The sequence below is a fragment of the Chanodichthys erythropterus genome, chromosome 18 (genome assembly GCF_024489055.1).
Source record: "Chanodichthys erythropterus isolate Z2021 chromosome 18, ASM2448905v1, whole genome shotgun sequence".
In the NCBI taxonomy this organism is placed as follows: Eukaryota; Metazoa; Chordata; class Actinopteri; order Cypriniformes; family Xenocyprididae; genus Chanodichthys; species Chanodichthys erythropterus.
In genome coordinates this window covers 22346894-22371556 of record NC_090238.1, presented here as the reverse complement: position 1 = coordinate 22371556, position 24663 = coordinate 22346894, and the positions used below count along the sequence as shown (strand labels likewise).

At 34.6% G+C, this 24663-nt stretch overlaps 1 protein-coding gene across 1 annotated transcript; it reads left to right on the top strand.

Moving 5' to 3' along the window:
* The first annotated feature begins 2859 nt into the window (after positions 1–2859).
* Positions 2860–23437, top strand: plb1 (phospholipase B1). Its single transcript, XM_067367153.1, has 42 exons — positions 2860–3025; positions 3340–3399; positions 3485–3548; positions 4223–4257; positions 5576–5627; positions 5718–5769; positions 7789–7845; positions 7953–8021; positions 8113–8174; positions 8263–8344; positions 8461–8565; positions 9230–9298; positions 9561–9629; positions 9918–10007; positions 10089–10149; positions 10237–10295; positions 11999–12072; positions 12238–12281; positions 12604–12712; positions 13390–13441; positions 13996–14076; positions 14189–14254; positions 14377–14477; positions 14608–14689; positions 14884–14988; positions 15086–15181; positions 16182–16253; positions 16347–16424; positions 16525–16585; positions 16894–16952; positions 17033–17100; positions 17189–17232; positions 17395–17494; positions 17572–17623; positions 17857–17937; positions 18134–18199; positions 21506–21600; positions 21695–21776; positions 21879–21983; positions 22138–22233; positions 22319–22393; positions 22487–23437. Exons 1-42 carry the CDS (start codon positions 2863–2865, stop codon positions 22742–22744), a joined length of 3351 nt encoding a protein of 1116 aa, XP_067223254.1. The 5' UTR covers positions 2860–2862; the 3' UTR covers positions 22745–23437.
* The last annotated feature ends 1226 nt before the right edge of the window (positions 23438–24663 follow it).

Sequence of the window (24663 nt, the reverse complement as noted above, 5' to 3'; positions counted from 1 at the left end):
ATTCCAAAAATGACCTAGCCACCAAGACCACAAATATAGCTTCAAGCTAGATAACAAGCCCCTAGAACATACTCAAAACTACCTGTGTATAAATATCAGCAAAACAACAGAACATCAACAAGTCAACTGTGGATGTCTTCAGAGACACAGCATGGAGGGCGTTCTGTATCAAAACTGAGATACCAATCAGAATCTGGCTAAAAATAGTCAAACTTCCTCATAGATTTCATTGTGCTCTATAGATGTGAAGTCTAGGGGCCTTCTCTCACCAATCAAAAATCCACCAAATGGGACAAACACCAGGTAGAAACTCTGCAGGCAAAATTCTGCTTTTATGGTTGTATCTTGATAGCAAAATGTGACGGCAAGAGTGTAGTTTATTGGTGGCTTAGCTGTGATAAGAAAGTTGTGGTTATGGTGAATGACCTCTAAGCCCAAATTTCCTGTGAGTTTACTGAAGACTATCTTCTTGATTGATTATTTGTTGTGCAATTATTTATAGCACCCACATGTGACAATTGGTTACTTCTGATCCATTTAATTTTAGTAAGCTTAAATCCCATGTTGAAAAGATCCTTTTGTATTTAGTTCACATTTTGAGACAAAACCATATTTTCAAGGTCCACAATTTATGACGTAAAAGACAATTTTCCCTTCATACATTTCATTATTGAGGATTTCTTAAAAGTATAAAAATCTTGTCTCGTGGACCCAATCTCGTGTCTCGTCTTGTCTCGTGGGATAAGGGTCTCGTCACACATCTTAACTGTCACTTGTTGCAGTATAGGCCCTATATATATATATATATATATATATACTGAGCGGATTTAATTTTGAATTAAAATATATATATATATATTATTATTATTATTATTATTTATTTTTTATTTTTTTTCACTCAAGTATTTTTGCAGCCAGAAAGCCGGACTATAGTGACGTTTCATAAATTAAAAAATCGTTATCTTCTATCTGCCAATGTAAGCTCAGAATGGAATGTTTATCTTATCAATGAGAGAAGCTATAAATCTTCAGAAATCTTAATGACTTACATCTTTCTCAGCATCTCTAATCATATCTAATCAGATTCAAGATCTGCACTCCTGATCCTCAAGCACGCATGATGAAAAAGCCTGGTTAAATATTAGTTGCCTACAACTTTGGAAATGGGATAATTGTGAATTAATTGAAACTACATCCATGTTAGAAAACAGAATGTTGTCACAGTCAAACACAGCTGTCTGAACGAACTGAACAATATTGCTGAAATGTTAAGGGTTTGTGAGTTCCCAGCAAGCACTGCAGCATGAATAAATTATGTGGTTACTGTTATAGGATTATTGTTTGCTGACATTTTTTAAGAAAACTGCTGTTGTTTTGTCATTATTGTTAGTTATTTGTTGTGTTGTAATGTTAAGAGCTAATCCTTTTACATTTGTTGATTGTCACTGTTCTTGAGGTTTTTGTGTCAAGTGTTTAAAGTGTTTGCACCATCAGATACAAAGATATAGCATAGTTCACTTAACATATCAAGTGCCCTATTAAATGTGCGCTAGAATTAAAAATTGAATTTATATTGGCATAGTTAAATAACAAGAGTTTAGTACATGGAAATGACATTCAGTGAGTCTCAAACTCCATTGTTTCCTCCTTCTTATATAAATCTCATTTGTTTAAAAGACTTCCGAAGAACAGGCGAATCTCAACATAACACCGACTGTTACGTAACAGTCAGGATCATTAATATGTACGCCCCCAATATTTGCATATGCCAGCCCATGTTCAAAGCATTAGACAAGGGCAGGACGTCTGGATGTGCACAGCTGAATCATCAGACTAGGTAAGCAAGCAAGAACAATAGCAAAAAATGGCAGATGGAGCAATAATAACTGACAAGATCCATGATAACATGATATTTTTAGTGATATTTGTAAATTGTCTTTCTAAATGTTCGTTAGCATGTTGCTAATGTACTGTTAAATGTGGTTAAAGTTACCATTGTGTCTTACTGTATTCACAGAGACAAGAGCCGTCGTTATTTTCATTATTAAACACTTGCAGTCTGTATAATTCATAAACATAACTTAATTCTTTATAAATCTCTCCAACAGTGTAGCATTAGCCGTTAGCCATGGATCACAGCCTCAAATTCATTCAGAATCAAATGTAAACATCCAAATAAACACAATACTCACATAATCCGACGCATGCATGCAATATGCATGAGGAAAACTTTGTAAAGATCCATTTTGAGGGTTATATTAGCTGTGTAAACTTTGTTTATGCACTGTTTAAGGCAAGCGTGAGCTCCTTTGGCGGGGAGCGTGAGCATTTAAAGGGGCCGCAACATGAATCGGTGCATTTCTAATTATGCCCCAAAAAATGAATTAAAAAAAATCTATGGGGTATTTTGAGCTGAAACTTCACAGACACATTCAGGTGACACCTTAGACTTATATTACATCTTGTAAAAAAAAAAAACGTTTGATGGCACCTTTAAGCCACATATCATGTCAATAATTGAAACATTTTTGAAAAAGAAATCTACAGTTGCCTTTTATGTATTTTTATGTAAATAGTCCTCTGAAGGACCATCAGTTTTATGAACACCTTTCTTCTTTTTAGTGAAATTTCCTCTTGGTCCAAAACCTGTTACATCATCCTAAGACATAAAACCAGGACTATAGACTTAGCCAATGTTTTATCAATAAAAACCTTGATAAGTGACAGGACAGATAAGTGACAGGACATTACTATAATAATAATAAATCCCATGCCATCTACCTTGAAACATGCAAACTAACAGGAGGCGTGTCTGAGAGATTGAGGTAAATCACAGTCATATATCAGAGCAGGTGCTGCTAAATGTTGGAACAGTTTAGTTTCAGAACTGCTCTTTACTCCAGACAGCACAAAAAACAAGTGAACCAAGCAGAGAAGCGCACGATTCTTTCCATCATGGGAATAAAAGATAGAACTTTCTCTTTCTGTGCAGAGATTATGATCCTGGCCCTTCTAGGTTCAGCAGGTATTTAATAACTCTTGATATTCTGCCGCTCTGCTTCAAATTTCATGCATAAAGCTTCCTTAGACACTTTATTGACTGGTTTGATACAAATTAGAAATGGAGTGATTTCACTTTTTAGCTTTTTGAGAGGTTAATAATTACTCTGTCATGGAGCAGATGTGAGACGGTTATACACTTTCTATCTATTTCTAAATTAATTCCAAATCATCCAATGCTATTTAGGAAATGCATTTACAGAAATTTATTTGTCACTCCAAAACTGTACTTCCACATGAATACAAGAAGTCTTTTACGGGTTTGCTTTGTTTCTGCAGTTGAGTCTGGTGCCCTGTATTGTGCTAATTCATCCCCCTCACCCAGCACTCCAGTTTCTGGTAAAGTAAAATAAGACAGAGAGAAAAGAAATAAACATCTAGGCTTGATTGCAGTGTACAAATTGTTTTATAATCTTTCTCACAGTCCATTCTCTGAGGCCAGCTGATGTGTCTGTGGTATCTGCGCTGGTTTTGTCTGATATGGAGAGGTATGTCCAAATTTATCACAAGTGCATTAAAATAACAGTTAAGCTTTATTGGAATTGAGGCAGATCTGTAAGCTTGAAAATAGACCAACATGGATCAGCACTTTAGTTTAACTAATGTTGACCCATTTAATATCTAAATTCAGGTCATTCTCTGAATTTAATAGAAAGGTAGCTGAAAATGAAGCACACTGTTTGCTGCCAACCACACTAGTCTATTGTTAAACTGTCTAATGTTTTGTTATTTCATATTTAAAACTATACTCGTAGGGAAGAAAAAGGTTCAGTGGGTTTTCTAGGGTTCTTAACTTAATTTTTAAAGAACTTTTTATGCCAAAAAAGGTTCTTTATAAATAGGAATTCTTAAATGATTGTCTTAAATTAATCATATTTAACATTTAATTCTTTTTAGTGATAAAGTATGTTTACGGGCTGTTTCATTTCATAAAATTTAATCAAAATAAAAAATGGGGAACCTTTCGTTATAAAACTTTTTCTTCTAAAAAAATTTTTTATATAATAAACAGCATATTAGCACTACATACAGAAAATTGACATTTCATTCAAATTATTAGATTTCTTTAATTCATATATTCATTTATTTCTCAAATGTAAGTGCTATTATAATGCCTCTTAAAATGATTCAGTTAGGTGATTTTTTTTTTTTTTTATTGCAGATCTGCTGAAATCAGAGCCATGAACATGCTATCTGGTAAGGCTTCAGTCTTATTCTACAGAAATAAACAGATACATAATATCTTTACCTTTACCTGCATTAAGTATTGTACTTAAATTGCATCGGAATGTCATTATTGAATTTGGTTACACGTTATTTCAGTGGTCCACTTTACACATTCTTCTAACTATAAGTAACTTTGCAACTATATGTCAACTAAGTCTCAGTAGAGTATTAATGTTTTTTTTGTTTTTTTTTGGTGGATTAAGGTTTGGGTTATTAAAAGTTGATATGTAGTTGCACTATTTACAGTTATTTACAGTCATTACAATGTCTGTTGGGGACATCAAAATACTAATAAAGAGTATACTAATACTCTATTAAGAATTAGTTGACAAGTAGTTCCAAAGTTAGTAGAATGTCCAAAGTGGACTATCAAAATAAAGTGTTACCTTGAATTTTCTCTCTCCTCATCTGCACTGCTCTCATTCATTTTAGCCTTATTTTTTGTTGCTGTTACTGAGTAACGTATATTGACTGAGCTCGCTTAGACTTGTCAAACATTTATTTGTGATTGTCAGGCTTGATTAATCCAGGTCTTTGTATAAAGGTTTTGGAAAGATTAAAGCCTGAGTCAAGGCTAGGGGAGACATACACAACCATGTATCTGAACAATTACACTACTGATTTTCAGATGTAAATTGTCTGAGATATGATAAATTATATATAATAATAGGATCGCTTTTAGCAGAGTATTTTTCTAAAAGTAAAACAAGCAAATAAAAAGTCTTTAAATCTTTTATTACAAGGAACCTAACAGGACGTCCTTCAAACATGTCCCTAATCTCAATTAAATGTGATAATATGGTCTTATCTTAGCATGCACTCTTAAGTACTTTGTTTTGGATTGATACAGTTGGCCCGATACTATTGGTCTGTTCACTACTGTTTGTGATAGGGTTATCAACATGTCTATACTGATGACTTCAGTAAATTTTATTTCTTTATTTCACCTCTATAAGTGCTATATCCTTTAGTGTTTCTGTAAATTCTGTTAAATTTTAGCTTGAGGAGATAATAAGGTTTAATTGTATAATGTGTCTAATAATTTGAATAATTTCTCAATGTTTGTCATGAAAATTGCTAACTGATCAAAGGTAGAATGAAAGAACAGGAAACAGAAACTGCACAGATAACTGAGTCAATAAAGTATGCACCGTCCCATGCTAGGCCCAGCGTGTATGTGAGGTGATGGTGATATAATGATACTTTGCCGGTATCTCAAAGAGAGACAGAAGGTCTCAATAATTAACTTTCAAGATACAAAATAACATCTTTTCATTTTTCTGCTTAGAAATATTGTCCACCTTTAACCCTGATGTATCAACTGTTCTACCTGACCAAAGGTAATGTACTGTATGAATAAGTTAATAGTCACTTTAATTGCAGACACTACAATTTAATGTATGTTTGCAATGGCTGTCTTTGCGTGACAGGAGATTAATGGATAAGGCAGAGGACATTATGGAGTCTCTCAGCCCCACTCAGGTAAACATCATCTACTAAACACACATCAGACCTTTACAATAGTTAGTTACGGTCATCCAATTCAATCAGCCGCAGATGTGTGTTACGTATTTCTATGTGTGGTTCTGTAACTTACGAGTTACGTGTTATCTGAAGGTTTTATTCCACAGGAGTTGTTCTGCACCTGGGTATAAGTAGCGTCAAATGTGATAAGAATTTCCAGTGATACGGACGTTGCCATCATTGATATTTACTTTAGTCACTGTCAGTTATGTCATGGTGGTGGCAGCAAGGATGAGTAGATGAGTCTAGCTGCAGCAGCAAAACTTTAATAAACAATAAATTAAAATGACAAACACCCAGGAGATTATTTTCACACAAGAACAGAACATCCAACTAATATAGATGTAAGAATGGAAAAGGGATTAAACTAAACAGGGAGTAGCTTATATACAGAGACCAAATGAATGGATTAACAAGGGGCAGGTGGACACAATAGGTTGCTAAGGTGACAAACAACTAAGGAAATAAATACAAACTGTGAACACATTAAACTAAACCAAAACAAAACATAAAACAGAGAGGTTAAAGGTGCCCTAGATTCAAAAATTGAATATATCTTGGCATAGTTAAATAACAAGAGTTCAGTACAAGGAAATGACATACAGTGAGTCTCAAACTCCATTGTTTCCTCCTTCTTATATAAATCTCATTTGTTTAAAAGACCTCTGAAGAACAGGCGAATCTCAACATAACACCGACTGTTACGTAACAGTCAGGATCATTAATATGTACGCCCCCAATATTTGCATATGCCAGCCCATGATTGAAGCATTAGACAAGGGCAGCCAGTATTAACGTCTGGATGCGCACAACTGAATCATCAGACTAGGTAAGCAAGCAAGATCAATAGCGAAAAATGGCAGATGGAGCAATAATAACTGACATGATCCATGATATCATGATATTTTTAGTGATATTTGTAAATTGTCTTTCTAAATGTTTCGTTAGCATGTTGCTAATGTACTGTTAAATGTGGTTAAAGTTACCATCATTTCTTACTCTATTCACGGAAACAAGAGCCGTCACTGTTTTCATTTTTAAACACTTGCAGTCTGTATAATGCATAAACACAACTTTATTCTTTATAAATCTCTCCAACAGTGTAGCATTAGCCGTTAGCCACGGAGCACTATCAAACTCATTCAGAATCAGTGTAAACATCAAAATAAACACTGTACTTACGCGATTAGACTTTTTAAAGATCCATTTTGAGGGTTATATTAGCTGTTTGAACTTTGTTTATGGTGTTTAAGGCAAGCACGAGCTCTTGGGGCATGGAGCACGAGATTTAAACGGCCACACACCCTGAATCGGCTCATTTCTAATTATGCCACAAAATAGGCAGTTAAAAAAATAAATTAAAAATAATCTATGGGGTATTTTGAGCTGAAACTTTAAACTTATAACGGACACCTTAGACTTATATTACATCTTTTAAAAAAAATTTCTAGGGCACATTTAAAGATATTCACAAAAATGTGGACTGACAGACATTGATTATTTGTTCATACAAAGAGAAGGCACACAGTGCCTGGAAATGTGGTAATGTCAGTTTAGCTACTGTGTTTCACTATTATGAGATTATTTACGAAATCTGTAAATTTCAAAGCACTTTACTGGCAAATTACGTAAAAAAATTTCTGTTAGATCTATTACAGCTTTTCACCGTATAGTAAGGTACTGGCTGCAGGCATGCCATCTCAATATAAGAAACGGCTCATTCGGCAACTACTTGCTAATGCACTCGCATTCGCCTAAAGTAGGCCTAACCTTGTTGACAAGTTTAAATGAGTAAGGGCAAAACTATTCAAAATGTAACAAGTAATAGCATTTCTCATCACAAATGTAATGGAGTAAAGAGTAAATATAGGCCTACTTATTCAAAAATGTAGTCAAGTAGAGTGTAAAAGTTGCCAATATCTTAGTAGTCAAAAAGATATTTAACCAATCATCAACTGTGCTGTCATTCTCTTTCAGTGGAAGTTGCTCCTTCTCTTTATACCAGTTGATGAGATCTCTGTGTGTACAGACCAGGTCAGACATTTCACCACAAATCCTATAAACCTCCAACATATCATGTTGGACTTAGTAAACAATCAAACTGCAGCTAAAATTCTGTATTATTTTGTATTTATCCTTAGGACTTTAGTGCAGCCATTGATGCAACAGTGAATAGAGTGGAGCAGACACTGGACTCTCTACATAAAAAGGTGAAGATAGTCAATATCATTCAAACAAAAGTTTGAATCAGTTTATAATTAATAGAGTTTGTTTACAACAACAGCTTTCTCTCTTCTTTAGTTGAAACACACACTGGTTCATGTTGTTGTTTGGAGTGGACTGTTAGGTGAATCACACGACCGGTCAGTATTAGAACACATTCTACAAAACCCAATTCGGATGATATTCTGTGTTGAACAGTTTTATTTTATGAGATGTTTATGTTTTTAGGGTGTGTAATTTCCAATGTGAGGAAGGATATGATGAAAACAGACGCAGGCTGGATACAATAGTGCTTATGGCTTCATTGCAGGTATGCATAACTTATATACCAAAAAACATGCATGCACACTCGTACATGTGTGACTTTTGCATATCTATACAAAAATAGTATGACATGATCAAATATTATATGTGTTCATTGAACAGGAATCTGTCAGTACTCTTCTAGAGAGAAGAGGCTGGTTCAGCGATCGGGAGGATTTCAGCGTAATGCTTCAGTCCAGTCCAGTGCACATCGATCTGTCAGACCCAGTGAGTCTGTACCACTCAGAGATCATTTTGAACAGGCCACTAGATAGATAGATAGATAGATAGATAGATAGATAGATAGATAGATAGATAGATAGATAGATAGATAGATAGATAGATAGATAGATAGATAGATAGATAGATAGATAGATAGATAGATAGATAGATAGATAGATAGATAGATAGATAGATAAATACATGGATAGATAGATAGATAGATAGATAGATAGATAGATAGATAGATAGATAGATAGATAGATAGATAGATAGATAGATAGATAGATAGATAGATAGATAGATAGATAGATAGATAGATAGATAGATAGATAGCACATGTATTGCGTCAAGAACATTCGTAAAGGTCAGAACCAGCAATAATTCAATTTATTAGTTAATTTAAAGTGCACTTGATATGTTTTTTTTAGTTGTACTTGAGGAAACTGAATGACCAAAAATGACTAAATATAAATCTAACCTTTCGGGTGATTCACTGAGTCAGACTTGTATGGAGACTTGAAAGTATGCTATTTGTATTTGATTCGATTTGCCCTTTTAAAAACCACAGATATGACTCATATAGGGCTAGAAACAATCCCACTGTAGCGGTTTTATATGGATAATTTGACCCATTATTAAGCATAGTTGTTCTTTTTTGTTGTACTTTCAGATGAAAGCCTCTACATCTGACTCCTCACATGATATAAGCATGTTGGCTTTACAACTCTGGACTAATTTGGTAAGTTAATATTAATGCAAGCCATTTTCACTTTTCCTATAGATGTTGAGGTGAAATCCTGGACACTTTACTTTCAAGCTATAAATGTTCAAAAGATCCTGATGTGACTTATAGCAGACTGGTAATCAGCTCTTGATGATAAGATTTAATCTGAGACTTATTCAACCAAGAAACTCATCTCAAGCCACTTATCTAATCTTGCCTTTATATGAGGAAGAACTGGAGCCCTGTTTCTAACCAATCCTAATTATTCTCTTTCCAGCTGCAGCCAATGACAGACAAGACTGAATTAGATGGGCAGGGCATAGTCACCGTTCCATGCCCTACTGAGGTGATAGAGATATTTGATTGATGATTTATGACCTTAGAGTCGGTTCATAAATGTGACTTTATCTGAAAAAAATGTTCTCTGTACTTTCCGAAGTTTATGTTTTATGCAAGTTTTTGTCCTTCACCTGTGAAAAGATTAGTACACAACTGTGTATTTCAGTTCCATTTCATTTATTTATCACTTGTAGCACTGACATTGTCCTATATGTATGTGTGAGTAAGTGATGTTTCAAGTCTGAACGTTTTTTTCCAAACAGCCAGCTTAACTAAACCTGTTGTTCTGTCCCAGGAAAAGCCGTTTTTGCGAACGCAGCAAAACTCAATCTCGGCAGAGCTCAGTATCTCAGAAATAGCGAATCCCTCTCCACTTTTCAACCCAGTGAGTCCATTCTCACCATAATCTCACCCTGTTGCTTTGACATAGGCCTATGTCTCACTTGTGCTGCATCTGACCTCTCAGGTGATGGGGAGTGAGCTCATCTGTGAAGACAGGTCTCCATCTCCCAGCATCCCTACCTCAGGTAAACAGGCATCTAACACTTTGTAGTACATTCGGCTGTGAATTATGGTAGTTTTTTTAAGCTTCTTTCTGTCGGTCTCCTCTGTAGTCCATGCCCTACGGCCAGCAGACATCAAAGTGGTGGCAGCGATTGGTGATTCATTGACGGTGATAATACACATATACACAAATATACACTTCAAAAGTTTGGGTGTTGGTAAGATTTTTGAATCTTGCTCATCAAGGCTGCATTTATTTGTTCAAAAATACAGTTAAAATAGTACGGAAGAGGATAAGGGCCAAGCAATAATAAAAAAATAAAAACATCTTGAGATTAAAGTTGTTAAATTTAGAGAAAAAAATGCTTACATTTTGAGAAAAAAGTCGAAATAAAATGTTGAGAATAAAGTCGTTAAATTACGAGAAAAAACTTGTTAAATTACGAGAACAAATTCGTTAAATTATGAGAAAAATGTAGTTAAATTTCAAGAAAAAAGTCGAGATAAAATGTTGAGAATAAACTCATTAAATTATGAGAAAAAAGTCGTTAAATTACGAGAACAAATTCGTTAAATTACGACTTTATTCTCATAATTTAATGACTTTATTCTCATAATTTAATGAGTTTGTTCTCATAATTTAATGAGTGTATTCTCAACATTTTATCTCGAGTTTTGTCTCGAAATTTAACAACTTTAATCTGGAGATGGTTTTATTTTTTATTATTGCTTGGCCCTAATCCTCTTCCGTAGTACAGTAATATTGTAAAAAATTATTACAAATTAGAATAATTCTATTTGAATATTTTTTTATTTCTGTGATGGCAAAGCTGAATTTTCAGCATCATTACACCAGTCTTCGTTGCCATAATTCTTAAGAAATCATTCTAATATGCTGATTTGCTGCTCAAGAAACATTTCTTATTATTGCCTATAGTTAAAACAGTTTGTCAGGATTACGTTTTTTGTGTGTGTGTCTGTCTTACCAATTGACCTAGCCTGCATCTCAATGTGCATACTATCCATCCTAAATAGTATGTGACATTAGTAATATTCAATACTATTTAGGGCGGATAGGGTGGATAGTATGCTGGGATGCAGGGCTAGTTTTCAAGTATGTGTCAGTTTGATTCAGTTCACCTGCTGTTCATTAACTCATTAGTTCCCTCATTTAGTTGTGTATATATACTCCCTGTTTTGTCTAGTTCTTTGTCTGGTCTTGTCTGTGGTAATGTCATTTAGTGTTTAACGTCTATGGAAAGCAGTTGTGTTTGGATACTCCTTCGTCATGCGCTTTTATCATAGCTACTCGTGACTGTTTTGTGCTGTTTAATATTTTTGTGGAAAGCTGGAAACATTGCGATTTTTTTTTTTTTTTTTTTTTTTTTTTTTTTTTTTTTGGATTCTTTGACAAATAAAAATGTCAAAATAATGGCTTTCATTTGACATAGAAATCTTTTGTAACATGACAAATGTCATTAAAACACATCATTGCTAAATAAAAGTGTTAAAGTTAGCATGAAAAGGAATTGATTGGATCGTTGTCCTTTGCTATTGCTGTGATCTTATGTGAGACAGGTTGTCCAGTAAACACATCATCTGAGAAGGGAAGAGAACAGAAAAGATGTTGTTGTCAAAGTTATTCTGAAAAAAGATTATGAGTGCACATAAATTATGTGCACAGATAAATAAAATGTAATAAATACTGCAATATTACATGAAAAAAAAAGAATTGTCCATTTTGATTTCATGGTGACTTCAATAAAAAAAAATCTTATACAGACCCCAAACTTTTGAACAGTAGTGTATATGCTACTTTTGTACATTGTTTTGTGCAATTTTGTGATATCATTTCATTTGCCCAAAAAACAGGCAGGTAATGGGGTGGGTGCTGCACAAAACAACCTCCTGGGTGTGCTCACCGAGTATCGTGGCCTGTCATGGTGGTGAGTGTCTATTCCGATCATATTGTAAGCCATCAGTTTGGTGCAGAAAAATTATGCTGGTTTAGTTTTATTCAAATGATTAATTGGGGAGGGAGGGAATCAGAATGATCGCATGAAGCAGAAGACAGTCATGTTTCATTTTGTTTCCCTTTCTTTTATTCTCAGCATCGGTGGAGATAAGAACCTAACAACTGTAACCACCTTACCAAGTATGTGCAAGCTCACATGTTACTGTCGATTTATGATTAATCATTTATTTGGAAAGAAATCAACTCAGAAATGATTGTAGTCATGACACTTTTAATTACTTGATAGGTGATCACGCAAGAGTTTATAAATGGCTGCTTTTTAATCTCTGCCTTATACTTAATACCTTGAAGTAGTCCAGAGGTGAAGGTAAAGCTTGTGTTAAGTGTCATGCTTGACCAAATCTGTTTACCCTGACCATTCCCTTTACCTAGATAGACATGTGAATCGGATTTTGAGAGTATGATGTATGTATAATATAATGTTTGTTTGTTTGCTATTTAGATATATTGAGAGAGTTTAACCCTTCACTGACTGGCTATGCCACGGGAAAAGGAGATGAGAATTCTGCAAAGAGTTTTCTGAACCAAGCAGTACCAGGAGCCAAAGCTAAGTGAGTACCTTCTCCACTTATAAACCAGTTACTGAATAAATGAATGAGTATGAAGCTATATATATATATATATATGGAAACACCCCTGGCAAAAAGTGTGGTTTTGGACGATAATAATTTTCATTTTGATTACATGATAATGGAAATATATACATGTCAAAGTCAGACATGCCCCTTTGCCAGCTGTGATGCCTGGTTACTGGTTTAAACTTGGTCCAGGTTTGTGAAAGATTTTTGGGTCAGCACACCTTAATAGCTTCAACAATTGATTACCAGTTAAGTTTAGAATACAATGAACCAATTAGAACCCAGTTTAGGTCAGGTTGCTGTTAATGGTGGATATTTTGATGAATCAAAAATGTATGTTTTTTCTATGTATAAACTGTTTATGTAATAAAATATGTTTTAGTAGTTTGTGTTGTTCCTTATCAGTGCAAAATTATCACAAATTAAGAAGGATTCATGCCAATATTGTCCAAAACCCCACTTTTCTAGGGCGTTTCCAAACTTTTGGAGGGCAGTGTATATATATCATTACTGTTACTTTTGATTAATTTAATGCAACGTTGCTGAATAAAAATATTAATTTGTTTAAAAAATATCTTACTGACCCCAAACTTTTGAATGGTAGTGTGCATAAAGAAATGTAATAAAAATGTAATTTTGTCATTTTTCAGTGATATGGTCAGTCAAGCTCGTGCTGTCATTAAAAGAATGAAAGAAGACTCGGTTAGTCTCAAACATGCACACACATTTGCTTTTCTGTTGTGGTTGGAAATGTTGTCATAATGAGCTAATGATATTTTGGACCCTTAAATTTTCATTAAAGTATTATTTAGTTGTTCTTGATTATGTAGTATGTTCTTTGAACTATTTTCTTTCCTTAAAGGTATAGTTCAACCAAAAATTAAACTCACCCTCAAGTAGTTCCAAGCCTGAATGAATTTCTTTCTTCTGCTCAACACAAAAGAAGATATTTGTGTTCTTCTCGCCCCCATTTACTACCATAGTAGGAAAAATAAATACTATGGTAGTCAATGGGGGGTGTGATCTGTTTGGTTACTGACATTCGTCCAAATATTGTGTTCAGCAGAACAAAGAATCATACAGGTTTGGAACTACTTGAGGGTGAGCAAATGAGGACAGAATTTATATTTTTGGGTGAACCATAACTTTAAGAGATCAGGTTTTTCTATTCTTGTGATGGATATTTAGTCCCCACAAAGCAGGCTAAATCTGTGCTAAATCATTCAGACTATCTGAATATTTCTGTCTCTTTTCAGCGAATTGATTTCCAGAATGATTGGAAGATTATCACGGTCTTCATTGGAGGAAATGACATGTGCGCCCACTGCTCTGATAGTGTACGCTGATATTAATAGAGACGGTTTTATTTATTATAAGCGTTTCATTAATAGATCTACAATTAGTGTCTCTATCCCTCTTTATCCTTCTCTTTCTCTTATCTCTCCTCAGCGATACTATTCTCCTGATAACATTGTGAAGTATATTCGTGAGGCTCTGGACATATTACATAATGAGGTGAGGTAGATTTGGCTCTGATGCTCTATAGCAGGGGTCTCCAAACTCGACCCTGGAGGCCCACTGTCCTGCAGAGTTTAGCTCCAACCAGCTGCCTATATGAGTTGTCATGTCTTCTCCAGGTTCCTCGTGCCCTGGTGAATCTAGTGGAGCTCCTGGATATAGTTCCACTGCGCCGCCTCCATCAGATCACCAGTTTAGGCTGCCCTACCTGGCTGGTCAAGTGAGTTTTGCCCTATAAACAACTTGTTGTTCTGATTTCTGCTAGACTCAGTTAGAACACATGATTTCTGAAAGTTTTGTTACTGTACATGTTTGTCTTACATTATTTTGCTTTGCATTAAATGTTTTAGTATGATATGCAGCTGTGTTCTGAAACCTAAAGATGAATCTTATGAATTCCGCATGCTGCAGGAGATTAACCAAGCCTATCAGGTAAACAACTTATTACATGAAAATGAATTTATTTTGTGTAAACGTCTGTATTATTAATGTGACATTTTGATCATCTCTAATATAAAGCAATTATACAGCTATAAATGGTCATATTATTAATGTTATTGTAACTGTGTTAAATTGCTTTTTAATATTGAATATATCATATATGCTGAGTTGTGTTTTATTCTCAGCGTGGTATGAGGGAGCTGGTGGAGTCTGGACGATATGACACACATGATAACTTCACCGTGGTCGTACAGCCATTCTTTAGAAATGTGTTTCTACCCATTCTGGAGGTGCTGAACAATCCAAAAATCTAACTAATCATTGGCTATCCTTTCTTGATCCACTTGTTCTCATTCTCATTCTGTCATTATTTCCATGTTTATTTAGGATGGGACACCTGACCGTTCCTATTTCTCTCCAGACTGTTTTCATCTCAGTCAGAAAGCGCACACACTCATGGCTCGGGCTCTCTGGAATAACATGGTGAGTATATGAGATAAAAGGATTAGGTGCACAGAATAGTGTATCAACCTAATTACAATTTATTAATATCTTACATGCACTTGCAAGCATGAATAAAATAGATAATAAAAAATAAATATTTATTATTTTATTTGTTGCATTTAGTGTAAATGACTGAATGCTGTAGTACTTCAACAATAAAATAGCTTTTATACTTATTTTTTATTTATACTTTTTTGAATTGTGATTTAAGTAAGCAATAAGGTACGAAAGGCTGTGGTGTATCGTGAATAAGTCACGGCTCAAGGGCGATGTTAGGCACGATGTGAAGCGGAGTGCCTGCAACTCCTTCAGCCGTGACTTATTCACGGTACAGCACTAGCCTCACATATCTTATTGCTTTTATAAAACGGTTACCACACAATACAAATATTAAAGCCAAAAATATGTATCAATGCAACTTTCGTGAAGTAAACTTTCACTAAAAACCTTCCTTCCGCCAGAAAAAAATAGTCCCTGACCGTGAATTGCAACAGAAGTTACATTATTACGCCATTAGATGGCAGCAAAGACTGTCTTTATGATTGTGTCAGTCAGTAGTGAAGACTTTTACATTGAAAAGACTGAATTGTTGTGAATGTGAACACAGAACAAGACGCAACTGACAAATGCTTTGACTAGCGCTGTCAGTCACGGGAAAACCCCTTAAAACTGTTAAAAGGATAAGATAATACATCGGACATTTAAACAGATATATTATGATGAACATAGGAGTGGTTGCTAAGGGTGTTGTGTAGTAATACACAGAACCGTTGGGTGAAGCGGTCATAGCCGTGTTTTATCGTGAAAAAAACACAGCTATTGACCAATCAGAATCAAGGACAGGAACTAACCGTTTTATAAAATTTGATATGATTCAACAAGAGAAAAAATCCCAAAAAATTTCAGTTATTTTATAGCATGTTAATTCTCAAAATGAATTTCCTGTTTCATTCCCTCCCTCTTTGCCTCTCTTTCTCAGATGGAGCCTTTGGGTAATAAGACGGATAAAGAAGATTTTACTGCAGGTGTCCCTCTTAAATGCCCAGAAAAGGTAAGTTTACTTCTATATAATATATGAGATTACTACATATAATAAACTATATAATTGTGTCAAATGGTAACACTGTTTCATATTCTTCTTTAGTCCTCTCCCTATTTGAAGACCTATCAGAACAGCAATTACACATACGAAACCCCTCCTCCTACTCCTCCACCCATAACAGTAAGTCACACTAATGTATTACATATGATGTTAATGAAATATAATACAGCCTTAAAGTGATTAACATTTATTATGAAATTATTTCACCCTATCACTTTAGAATTGGGGAAGTGATTTCTCATGTGTAGATACATCACCCTCTGACACTGCACCAACATCTGGTAAGAGAGAGTAAAAAAGAGAGAAACATTTGCAGGATTTTTTTTAACTAAATAAGGGCAAAGCAGATTAAATGAATATTCTGAGAGATCTTCCACTGATTATGTTTTTCTGTCAGTGTGTTGTCTATTGGTTTTTAATCTAAACTTAAATGTACGTATATCTAAGACGGTGTCTAATTGAACTGAAATATTTTGTTAATGAAAAGTAGCTTGAATTTACAAAATAATTTACAAAATACACTTGATTTATTATCTTTTAGTTGTGTTGTGGTATCCAGGATAGTCACCTTATCAGATTTCTTTCTCAGTTCACAGGCTTCGTCCAGCTGACATTAAAGTGGTGGCGTCTCTGGGAGATTCAATCACTGTAAGTGTGGGTGTATATTTGTGTATGTTGTTGTGTTTTGTCATGCTGTAATTGCCTCTCTCTCTCTTTGCATCTGTCAGGCTGGCTTTGGTGCAAAAGCTGAAAACATTCTGCAGTTGGCAGATGAGGAGCGAGGGGTTTCCTGGAGGTGAGTTTGTGTCAACCTATGCTTGTGGAATTGATTTGTTATATTCTCTGCATGTTTTCTAAGTGTCTCTGTTTAATTTGATTGACAGCATTGGTGGGGATGATACTTTGGAAACTGTCACCACATTGCCAAGTGAGTATTTTCTTATGTAACACTTTATGTAATTTATATTGGTTGTTATTAGCAGTATTGATTAGGAAAGAGACTCTAATTGCTCTAAGCATTATTATCAGATTTGATTCTTGTTTAATAACATAACGCTCACCGGCACCCTTTGCCAATATTTGTTATCAGACATACTTAAGAAGTTCAATCCAAGTGTCTTCGGATTCTCAAAAGGAAAGAGTAAGAGGCCAAATGGCTTCAATATGGCAGTGAGCGGTGCCAAAGCCAAGTGAGAAACACACATACACATATATACACAAACACAATTTATAGTATCTATATAATGGATTCTTTCTCTCCATTCAGTAATATAACAGCACAAGTGAGGGATCTGATCACAGCTTTAAAGGATAGCACGGTCAGTATGCTTATTTAATGCTTTTTTAAGTAGTTTGAACCATTTTGTGGTGAATAAATAAAAAAATACATACAAATGACAATGACAATGTCTTCTGTTATATATAAATGTGTTTTAAATATGTTTTGTATGTGCCAACTACTTGCTGCACAAAGCAAATTCCACCAATTTTTGTGTGACAATAAAGACTAAACAAATAAATGTTTTTATGGCACACTACTCTCTTTTTTCAGGAAGTGGACTTTGAGAAGGATTGGAAGCTGGTGACACTGTTTATTGGGGGAAATGACCTTTGCCAGTACTGTCATGACCGGGTGAGTGGATGATCATCTCGCCATCATAAATGGTTTCTTCTTACGTCAGAGAACCTCGGCAGTGACCTTTAAGCAGCTAAAATACATTCTGATACTAGCTAACAGAGATGTGCCATTGTGTCGTTGTAAATGTTTTTTTAAGACCAGCAAACAACAATTCAATTTTGCTTTGTGTGCTGTGTTTTTTTCTACTCAGGCTTCTCTATCCCCTTCTAAGTACATCGGTCACATCAGAGACAGTCTGGACATATTGTATAATGAGGTGAGAGAGATGCACATACCTGATCACATTCATACAATGAGTGAATAATATGAAAACATGTCTGCTCTCTATAGAAGCTTGATTCCACAACAGAATAAAAAAATTAAAAAGGTAATTGTGACTTTTTATCTTGCAATTCGGATTTTATAACTCAATTATGTTATTATCTCAAATTCAGATTTTATAACTCAATTACAATGGCATGAAAAAGTATGTGAACCCCTTGCAGAATCTGTGAAAATGAGAATTATTTTAATAACATAAGAGGGATAATACAAAATTCATGTTATTTTTTGTTTAGTACTGTCCTGAGTAAGATATTTTACATAAAAGATGCTTGCATTTAGTTCACAAGACAAAACAATAGCTGAATTTATTAAAATAACCCCATTCATAAGTATGTGAACCATTGATTCTCAATACTGTGTGTGGTTACCTGATGATCTACGACTGTTTTTTTGTTTTGTGATGGTTGTTCATGAGTCTCTTGTTTGTTCTGAGCAGTTAAACTGAGCTCTGTTCTTTAGAAAAATCCTCCAGCTCCTGCAGATTCGTCAGTTTTCAAGCATTTTTGCATTTTGAACCCTTTCCAGCAGTGACTGTAGGATTCTGAGATCTTTGTTTTCATACTGAGGACAACTGAGGGACTCAAACACAACTATTAAAAAAGGTTCAAACATTCACTGATGCTCCAGAAGGAAACACGATGCATTAAGAGTCGGGGTGTGAAAACTTTCGAACAGGATGAAGATGTCACAATTTTTCTTATTTTGTTTAAATATCATTGTTTTTCATTTAGTACTGCCCTTCGGAACCAACAGAAGATACTTGCATGTTTCCCGGCAGAAAAATTAAGTACAATTTACCTTGATATTTGAATTAAAAAGTTTTCACCCCTCGGCTCTTAATGCATCGTGTTTCCTTCTGGAGCATCAGTGAATGTTTGAACCTTTTTTAATAGTTGAGTTTGAGTCCCTCAATTGTCCTCAGTGAAAAGTTGAATCTCAAAGTCATTTAGTCACTGCTGGAAAGGGTTCAAATATGCAAAAATGCTTGAAAACTGATGAATCTGCAGAGCCTGGAGGAATTTTCTAAAGAACAGAGCTCAGTTTAACTGCTCAGGACAAACAAGAGACTCATGAACAACCATCACAAAACAAAAAAACAGTTGTAGATCATCAGGTAACCACACACAGTATTGAGAATCAATGGTTCACATACTTATGAATGGGGTTATTTTAATAAATTCAGCTATTGTTTTGTCTTGTGAACTAAATGCAAACATCTTTTATGTAAAATATCTTACTCAGGACAGTACTAAACAAAAAATAACATGCATTTTTTATTAAAATAATGTAAGACCCGCCCAATCGGCCCAATGGCGGTTTCCCACAGGACGGGGAAGGTTTCTTGCACGTTCCGTCTTTTCAGCGTGGCAAAGTAGTTTAATTCCAAATAATCTTTTATCTGACTCCATGTTATTATGACCTCGAATTTAGTTTAGAATGTCAATTGATTATTGGTCATTTGTATAATAATTTAGCTTTACATTTGAATATTCTATTTAACTCTTTACTCTTATTATACTCGTTCATTCGGTTCTCAGTGTCGCACAGGGTCCTCGCACTGGCCATTCATTAATATGCGGGCCCACGATCACAAACTCATCGGTCTTGGTCAATAGACAGAGGTAATTGATTATACTAATAGAGTGCCGCTCTCATGCTTGCTTTCTCTAAAAGTATTTGGTTTAGTCCCCCATAGATCTGTATACACTTGAATTAAAGTAACACTAACTCTAGTCAGAGGTTACAACCACTACTACAGTTAAGCCGACCAATATTACTTCTCTTATAGTAGCTTTGGTTTGGTTATGCCATTGTTTCCCATGTACACTTAGCTAGAGTAACATTACAATAAACATAGGTAAGGCTCACCCTATTTAGGTTGGTCGATTAGTTGTCCTAAACGGAATTCCCTTTTTAGCCTTTAAGTCTAAGTACACTTGAACTAGTGCCAAGTGTTAGTCGGAGCTCTAAAATCACAGTTAGTGTGCCCTATGCTCCACTCAACTGGACTTTAGTCCGTTACTAACCTGACGCAGATTTGCGGTAACAATGGATACATCGTAATCTACTGAAGTCAATAATTTCAGAGTAAGTCAGAATAAATCAAATGTGACAATTTATTAGTCAGGTAAATGTATCATGCCAATAACATAATCAATTCAAAGGTGATCAATACCAAACATCAAATGCTCAGAAATAGAGTAAGATGCATACCTGACATTAGGAAAAGACACACTGCTGAGTGTCCTAGACACCCAGCAATGAGGGCACGTCTGAATACAGAAGCGTGCTGAGCCTTTTGCAACATTTCTTTAAATACTCAGACCAAGACAAAACATCCCCCAATGTGGGGCATGAACTAACAATCAAAATTTGCATTGACTAGGGTCACAGACCTCAGGGGTTTGCACCTTGCTGTGGAACAGGAGGTAATTTGGATCAAAACCTTGGGAAAGGGACACACCCATGGTTGCAACCAAAGTATCTCTAAAACTCTTAAAACCTTTAATACCTTTGTTTTACTTTTCTGTAGATGAGACCGTTGTACCAGTTGCACTGAGACATTTCAAACGATACCAAACATTGTATAGCATTCTTTGATGATTGTTCACATTAAACCAGATAGATTTTGGGTGAATTCTAGGTCATCTCTGTATGTAGAGAGAAGAGATGGGGGAGAAGGTGAAGGGAGTGAAATGTAGATTAAGGCAGATGCTGAGGTGTGATTGACTCAGTGTGATTGCGTCTCGGGTGGGGATGCTATTTTGCAAGAGAGAGTTCAAATGGTAATTTTCTTTGTTTTCTCAAAGAGTAGCCCTTTTGGTCCAGGCACTCTGGCATCAGTCTTACAATAATTTCACAGATTCTGCAAGGGGTTCACATACTTTTTCATGCCACTGTATGTTATTATCTCAAATTCAGATTTTATAACTTAATTACATTTTTATCTCAAAACTCTGACGTTTGTCTTGCAATTGTGGGTTTATATCTCACAATTTTGAGTTTATATCTAAACTAAGAATTGTGAGGGAAAAAAAGTTAGAATAGTAACAAAAAGTTTCAGAAAATAATTTAGTTTAAAAATTATTTTGCCTAAAGAAATACAAAGGCTTTTTTTTTTTTTTTTTTTTTTTTTAAAAATGCAGTGACATTATTTTAACACACGTTCACATATAATTAACACAAGAAAATTAAAAATATATTATGTTTTTGTGTGTGTGTGTGTGTGTGTGTGCAGGTTCCCAGAGTGCTGGTAAATTTTGTGGAAATCTTAGAGGTCAGTGATCTGCGTATAATAAAGAGGAACACACTGGGCTGCAGCCTCCTGCAAAAGTAAATTAATTAATAAACAATTTCATCTGAAAATCAGTGTACATTTCCATGTTCTTATGTACACCAACAACATTCTCATGACTGTGTGTGACAGGAACTCCTGTCCATGTTTTCTGAATCCCCGTGAGAACTCTCCAGAAATGAATGAAATGAAGTTGGTCAACAGAAATCTACAGGTCTGTAGCCATTCAAGTTGTCAGTTCATTTATAACTGATTACCTGAGTGGGCTTTGGATTATCTTGACCTTCAATGATAAAAGTGTTGTTTTCTGTGTCAGATGGAGACTGAAAAGCTGGTGTATGGGGGACGGTATGACGGAAGACAGGACTTTGCGGTGGTGCTACAGCCCTTCTTTAAGAACTCTGTTGTTCCAATGATCAAGGTTAGCTTTATTAAAACATCTCTAACAGAGCTCAGGTTTCATGAGATCACACATTAACACATTTAGAAATGTTTAAATATGTTAATAGCTATCAAACCTCGACTCTCATTATCAGGGTCAACGTTAACAGATGAAATGTCTCTCTCTGCTTTAGGATGGCACACCCGACCTGACTTTCTTCTCTGTGGACTGTTTTCATTTCTCTGATCGTGGACATGCAGAGATGGCTATTGCGCTCTGGAACAACATGGTAAATACACTTACACACCCCTTATGACAATCTCACAGAAGCTTTCCTGCATTTAACAGCACTTCTCCTGTATTGTGGTTTTAAGCTGGAGCCTGTGGGGAATAAACAAACCTACAATAATTTCACATATGACCGCAGTAAGATTAACTGTCCCACAAAGGTGAGTAAATAATCAATGGAAACCACTGTTTTGAAGAGAACAATAACCCAGATATTATATTTAATTAATGCTTTCCCTACGTATCTTCTTCAGGAGCATCCCTTCATTTTTACACGAATAAACAGTGGCTCTGATGTCCCTGCAACTTCCATACCCACCACAGTTGCACCGGGCACCTCTCTCCCCGTAGATCGCCCCAACGATTCTGTGCCAGCCTGGGCAGCTGCTGTTCTTGCTGTAGGAGGCTTGATGATTGGTTGGGTCGTAACCTGGATGATCTTCTACTACAGAGAACGGAAGAACAGAAAGAGAATTGAACATAGCAACGAAATGAGCGGAACGAAGTTCTAATAATTTTTTTTTTTAATTACATATATAAAGTTAATTAGTTTACTACAGACTAAACCCACCCTAAGCATTCCCCTAAAAGAAAAGTTTTTGCATGTTTAAAAAAAACAAACAAAAAAGGATCTATATTTCATAATTACATAGTTCTGGCATGAAACTCTAGATGGTGCAGGCTGATAGGTCTAACTCATTTTGGTAGCAATCACGTCATTATCTACATGGCACAGCTCATTGATTGTGTTGCATCAGCGGCCAAAGAGCTGCAGCTCAACATTTAAACAAATACCAATCATGTTTTCTGTTAGCAGTCTGTAGCGCGCTTTCACCTTCCCCAGCTCCACCTGTATAGATTTGCTACAGGGGTTCATTCATGTATGTTACATGTGCAGCAGCAGCATGTCTGTGAATGTATTGGCAGTAGCAAGTCTTGGTACTTGCTCTAAAGCAGCGTAGCAGATCTATTCTGCCAAGACCAAATACATTATCATTGCCATATCCATGCCAATCTCTATTACCATACCAATCTGTCTGTCAAGACAAATATATTTTAGGAAGTTTTTTCAATTGAGAACATTTTTTACCTCAAACACTCACAACTTCACATACATTCTGTTTTTTGAAACTGTTTAGATGTCAATAAATGAATTTATTGCTGTAAATTATTTCTACAACAAATAATTATAATACTTGTATAGACAAAAGTACATAAATTATTATATTTGTATTTTAATAAATTGTTTAATAAAAATGTTTAATTTTATTATTTCATTATTTGATTGTGTTATATATATTATATATTGTTTACAAGATTTTGTTTTTGACTCTGCTTAAATAATAATAATAAAAAACTACATTATATATAGTTTTTTATTTTATATATACAGTACAGTCCAAAAGTTTGGAACCACTAAGATTTTTAATGTTTTTAAAAGAAGTTTCGTCTGCTCACCAAGGCTACATTTATTTAATTAAAAATACAGTAAAAACAGTAATATTGTGAAATATTATTACAATTTAAAATAACTGTGTATTATTTAAATATATTTCACAAAGTAATTTATTCCTGTGATGGCAAAGCTGAATTTTCAGCATCATTACTCCAGTCTTCAGTGTCACATGATCCTTCAGAAATCATTCTAATATGCTGATCTGCTGCTCAAGAAACATTTAATGTGTACAATTGTACAAAATATTTGTGTACAATATTTTTTTCAGGATTATTTGATGAATAGAAAGTTCAAAAGAACAGTGTTTATCTGAAATCTAATCTTTTGTAACATTATAAATGTCTTTACTGCCACTTTTGATTGATTGAATACATCCTTGCTGAATAAAAGTATTAATTTCTTTAATTTCTTTTCAAAAAAATAAAATAAAAATTCTTACTGACCCCAAACTTTTAAACGGTAGTGTATAATGCTACAGAAGCTTTGTATTTTAGATAAATGCTGTTCTTTTGAACTTTCTATTCATCAAGGAATCCTGAAAAAAAAAGTACACATCTGTTTTCAACATTGAAAATAATCATAAATGTTTCTTGAGCAGCAAATCAGCATATTAGAATGATTTCTGAAGGATCATGTGACACTGAAGACTGGAGTAATGATGCTGAAAGCTTTGCATCACAGGAATAAATTACTTTGTCAAATATATTTAAATAGTACACAGTTATTTTAAATTGTAATAATATTTCACAATATTACTGTTTTTTTATTGTATTTTTAATTAAATAAATGTAGCCTTGGTGAGCAGACGAAACTTCTTTTAAAAACATTAAAAATCTTAGTGGTTCCAAACTTTTGGACTGTACTATATATATATATATATATATATATATATATATATATATATATATATATATATATATATATATATATATATTATTATTATTATTATTATTATTATTAAACCAAGCCTGTAAC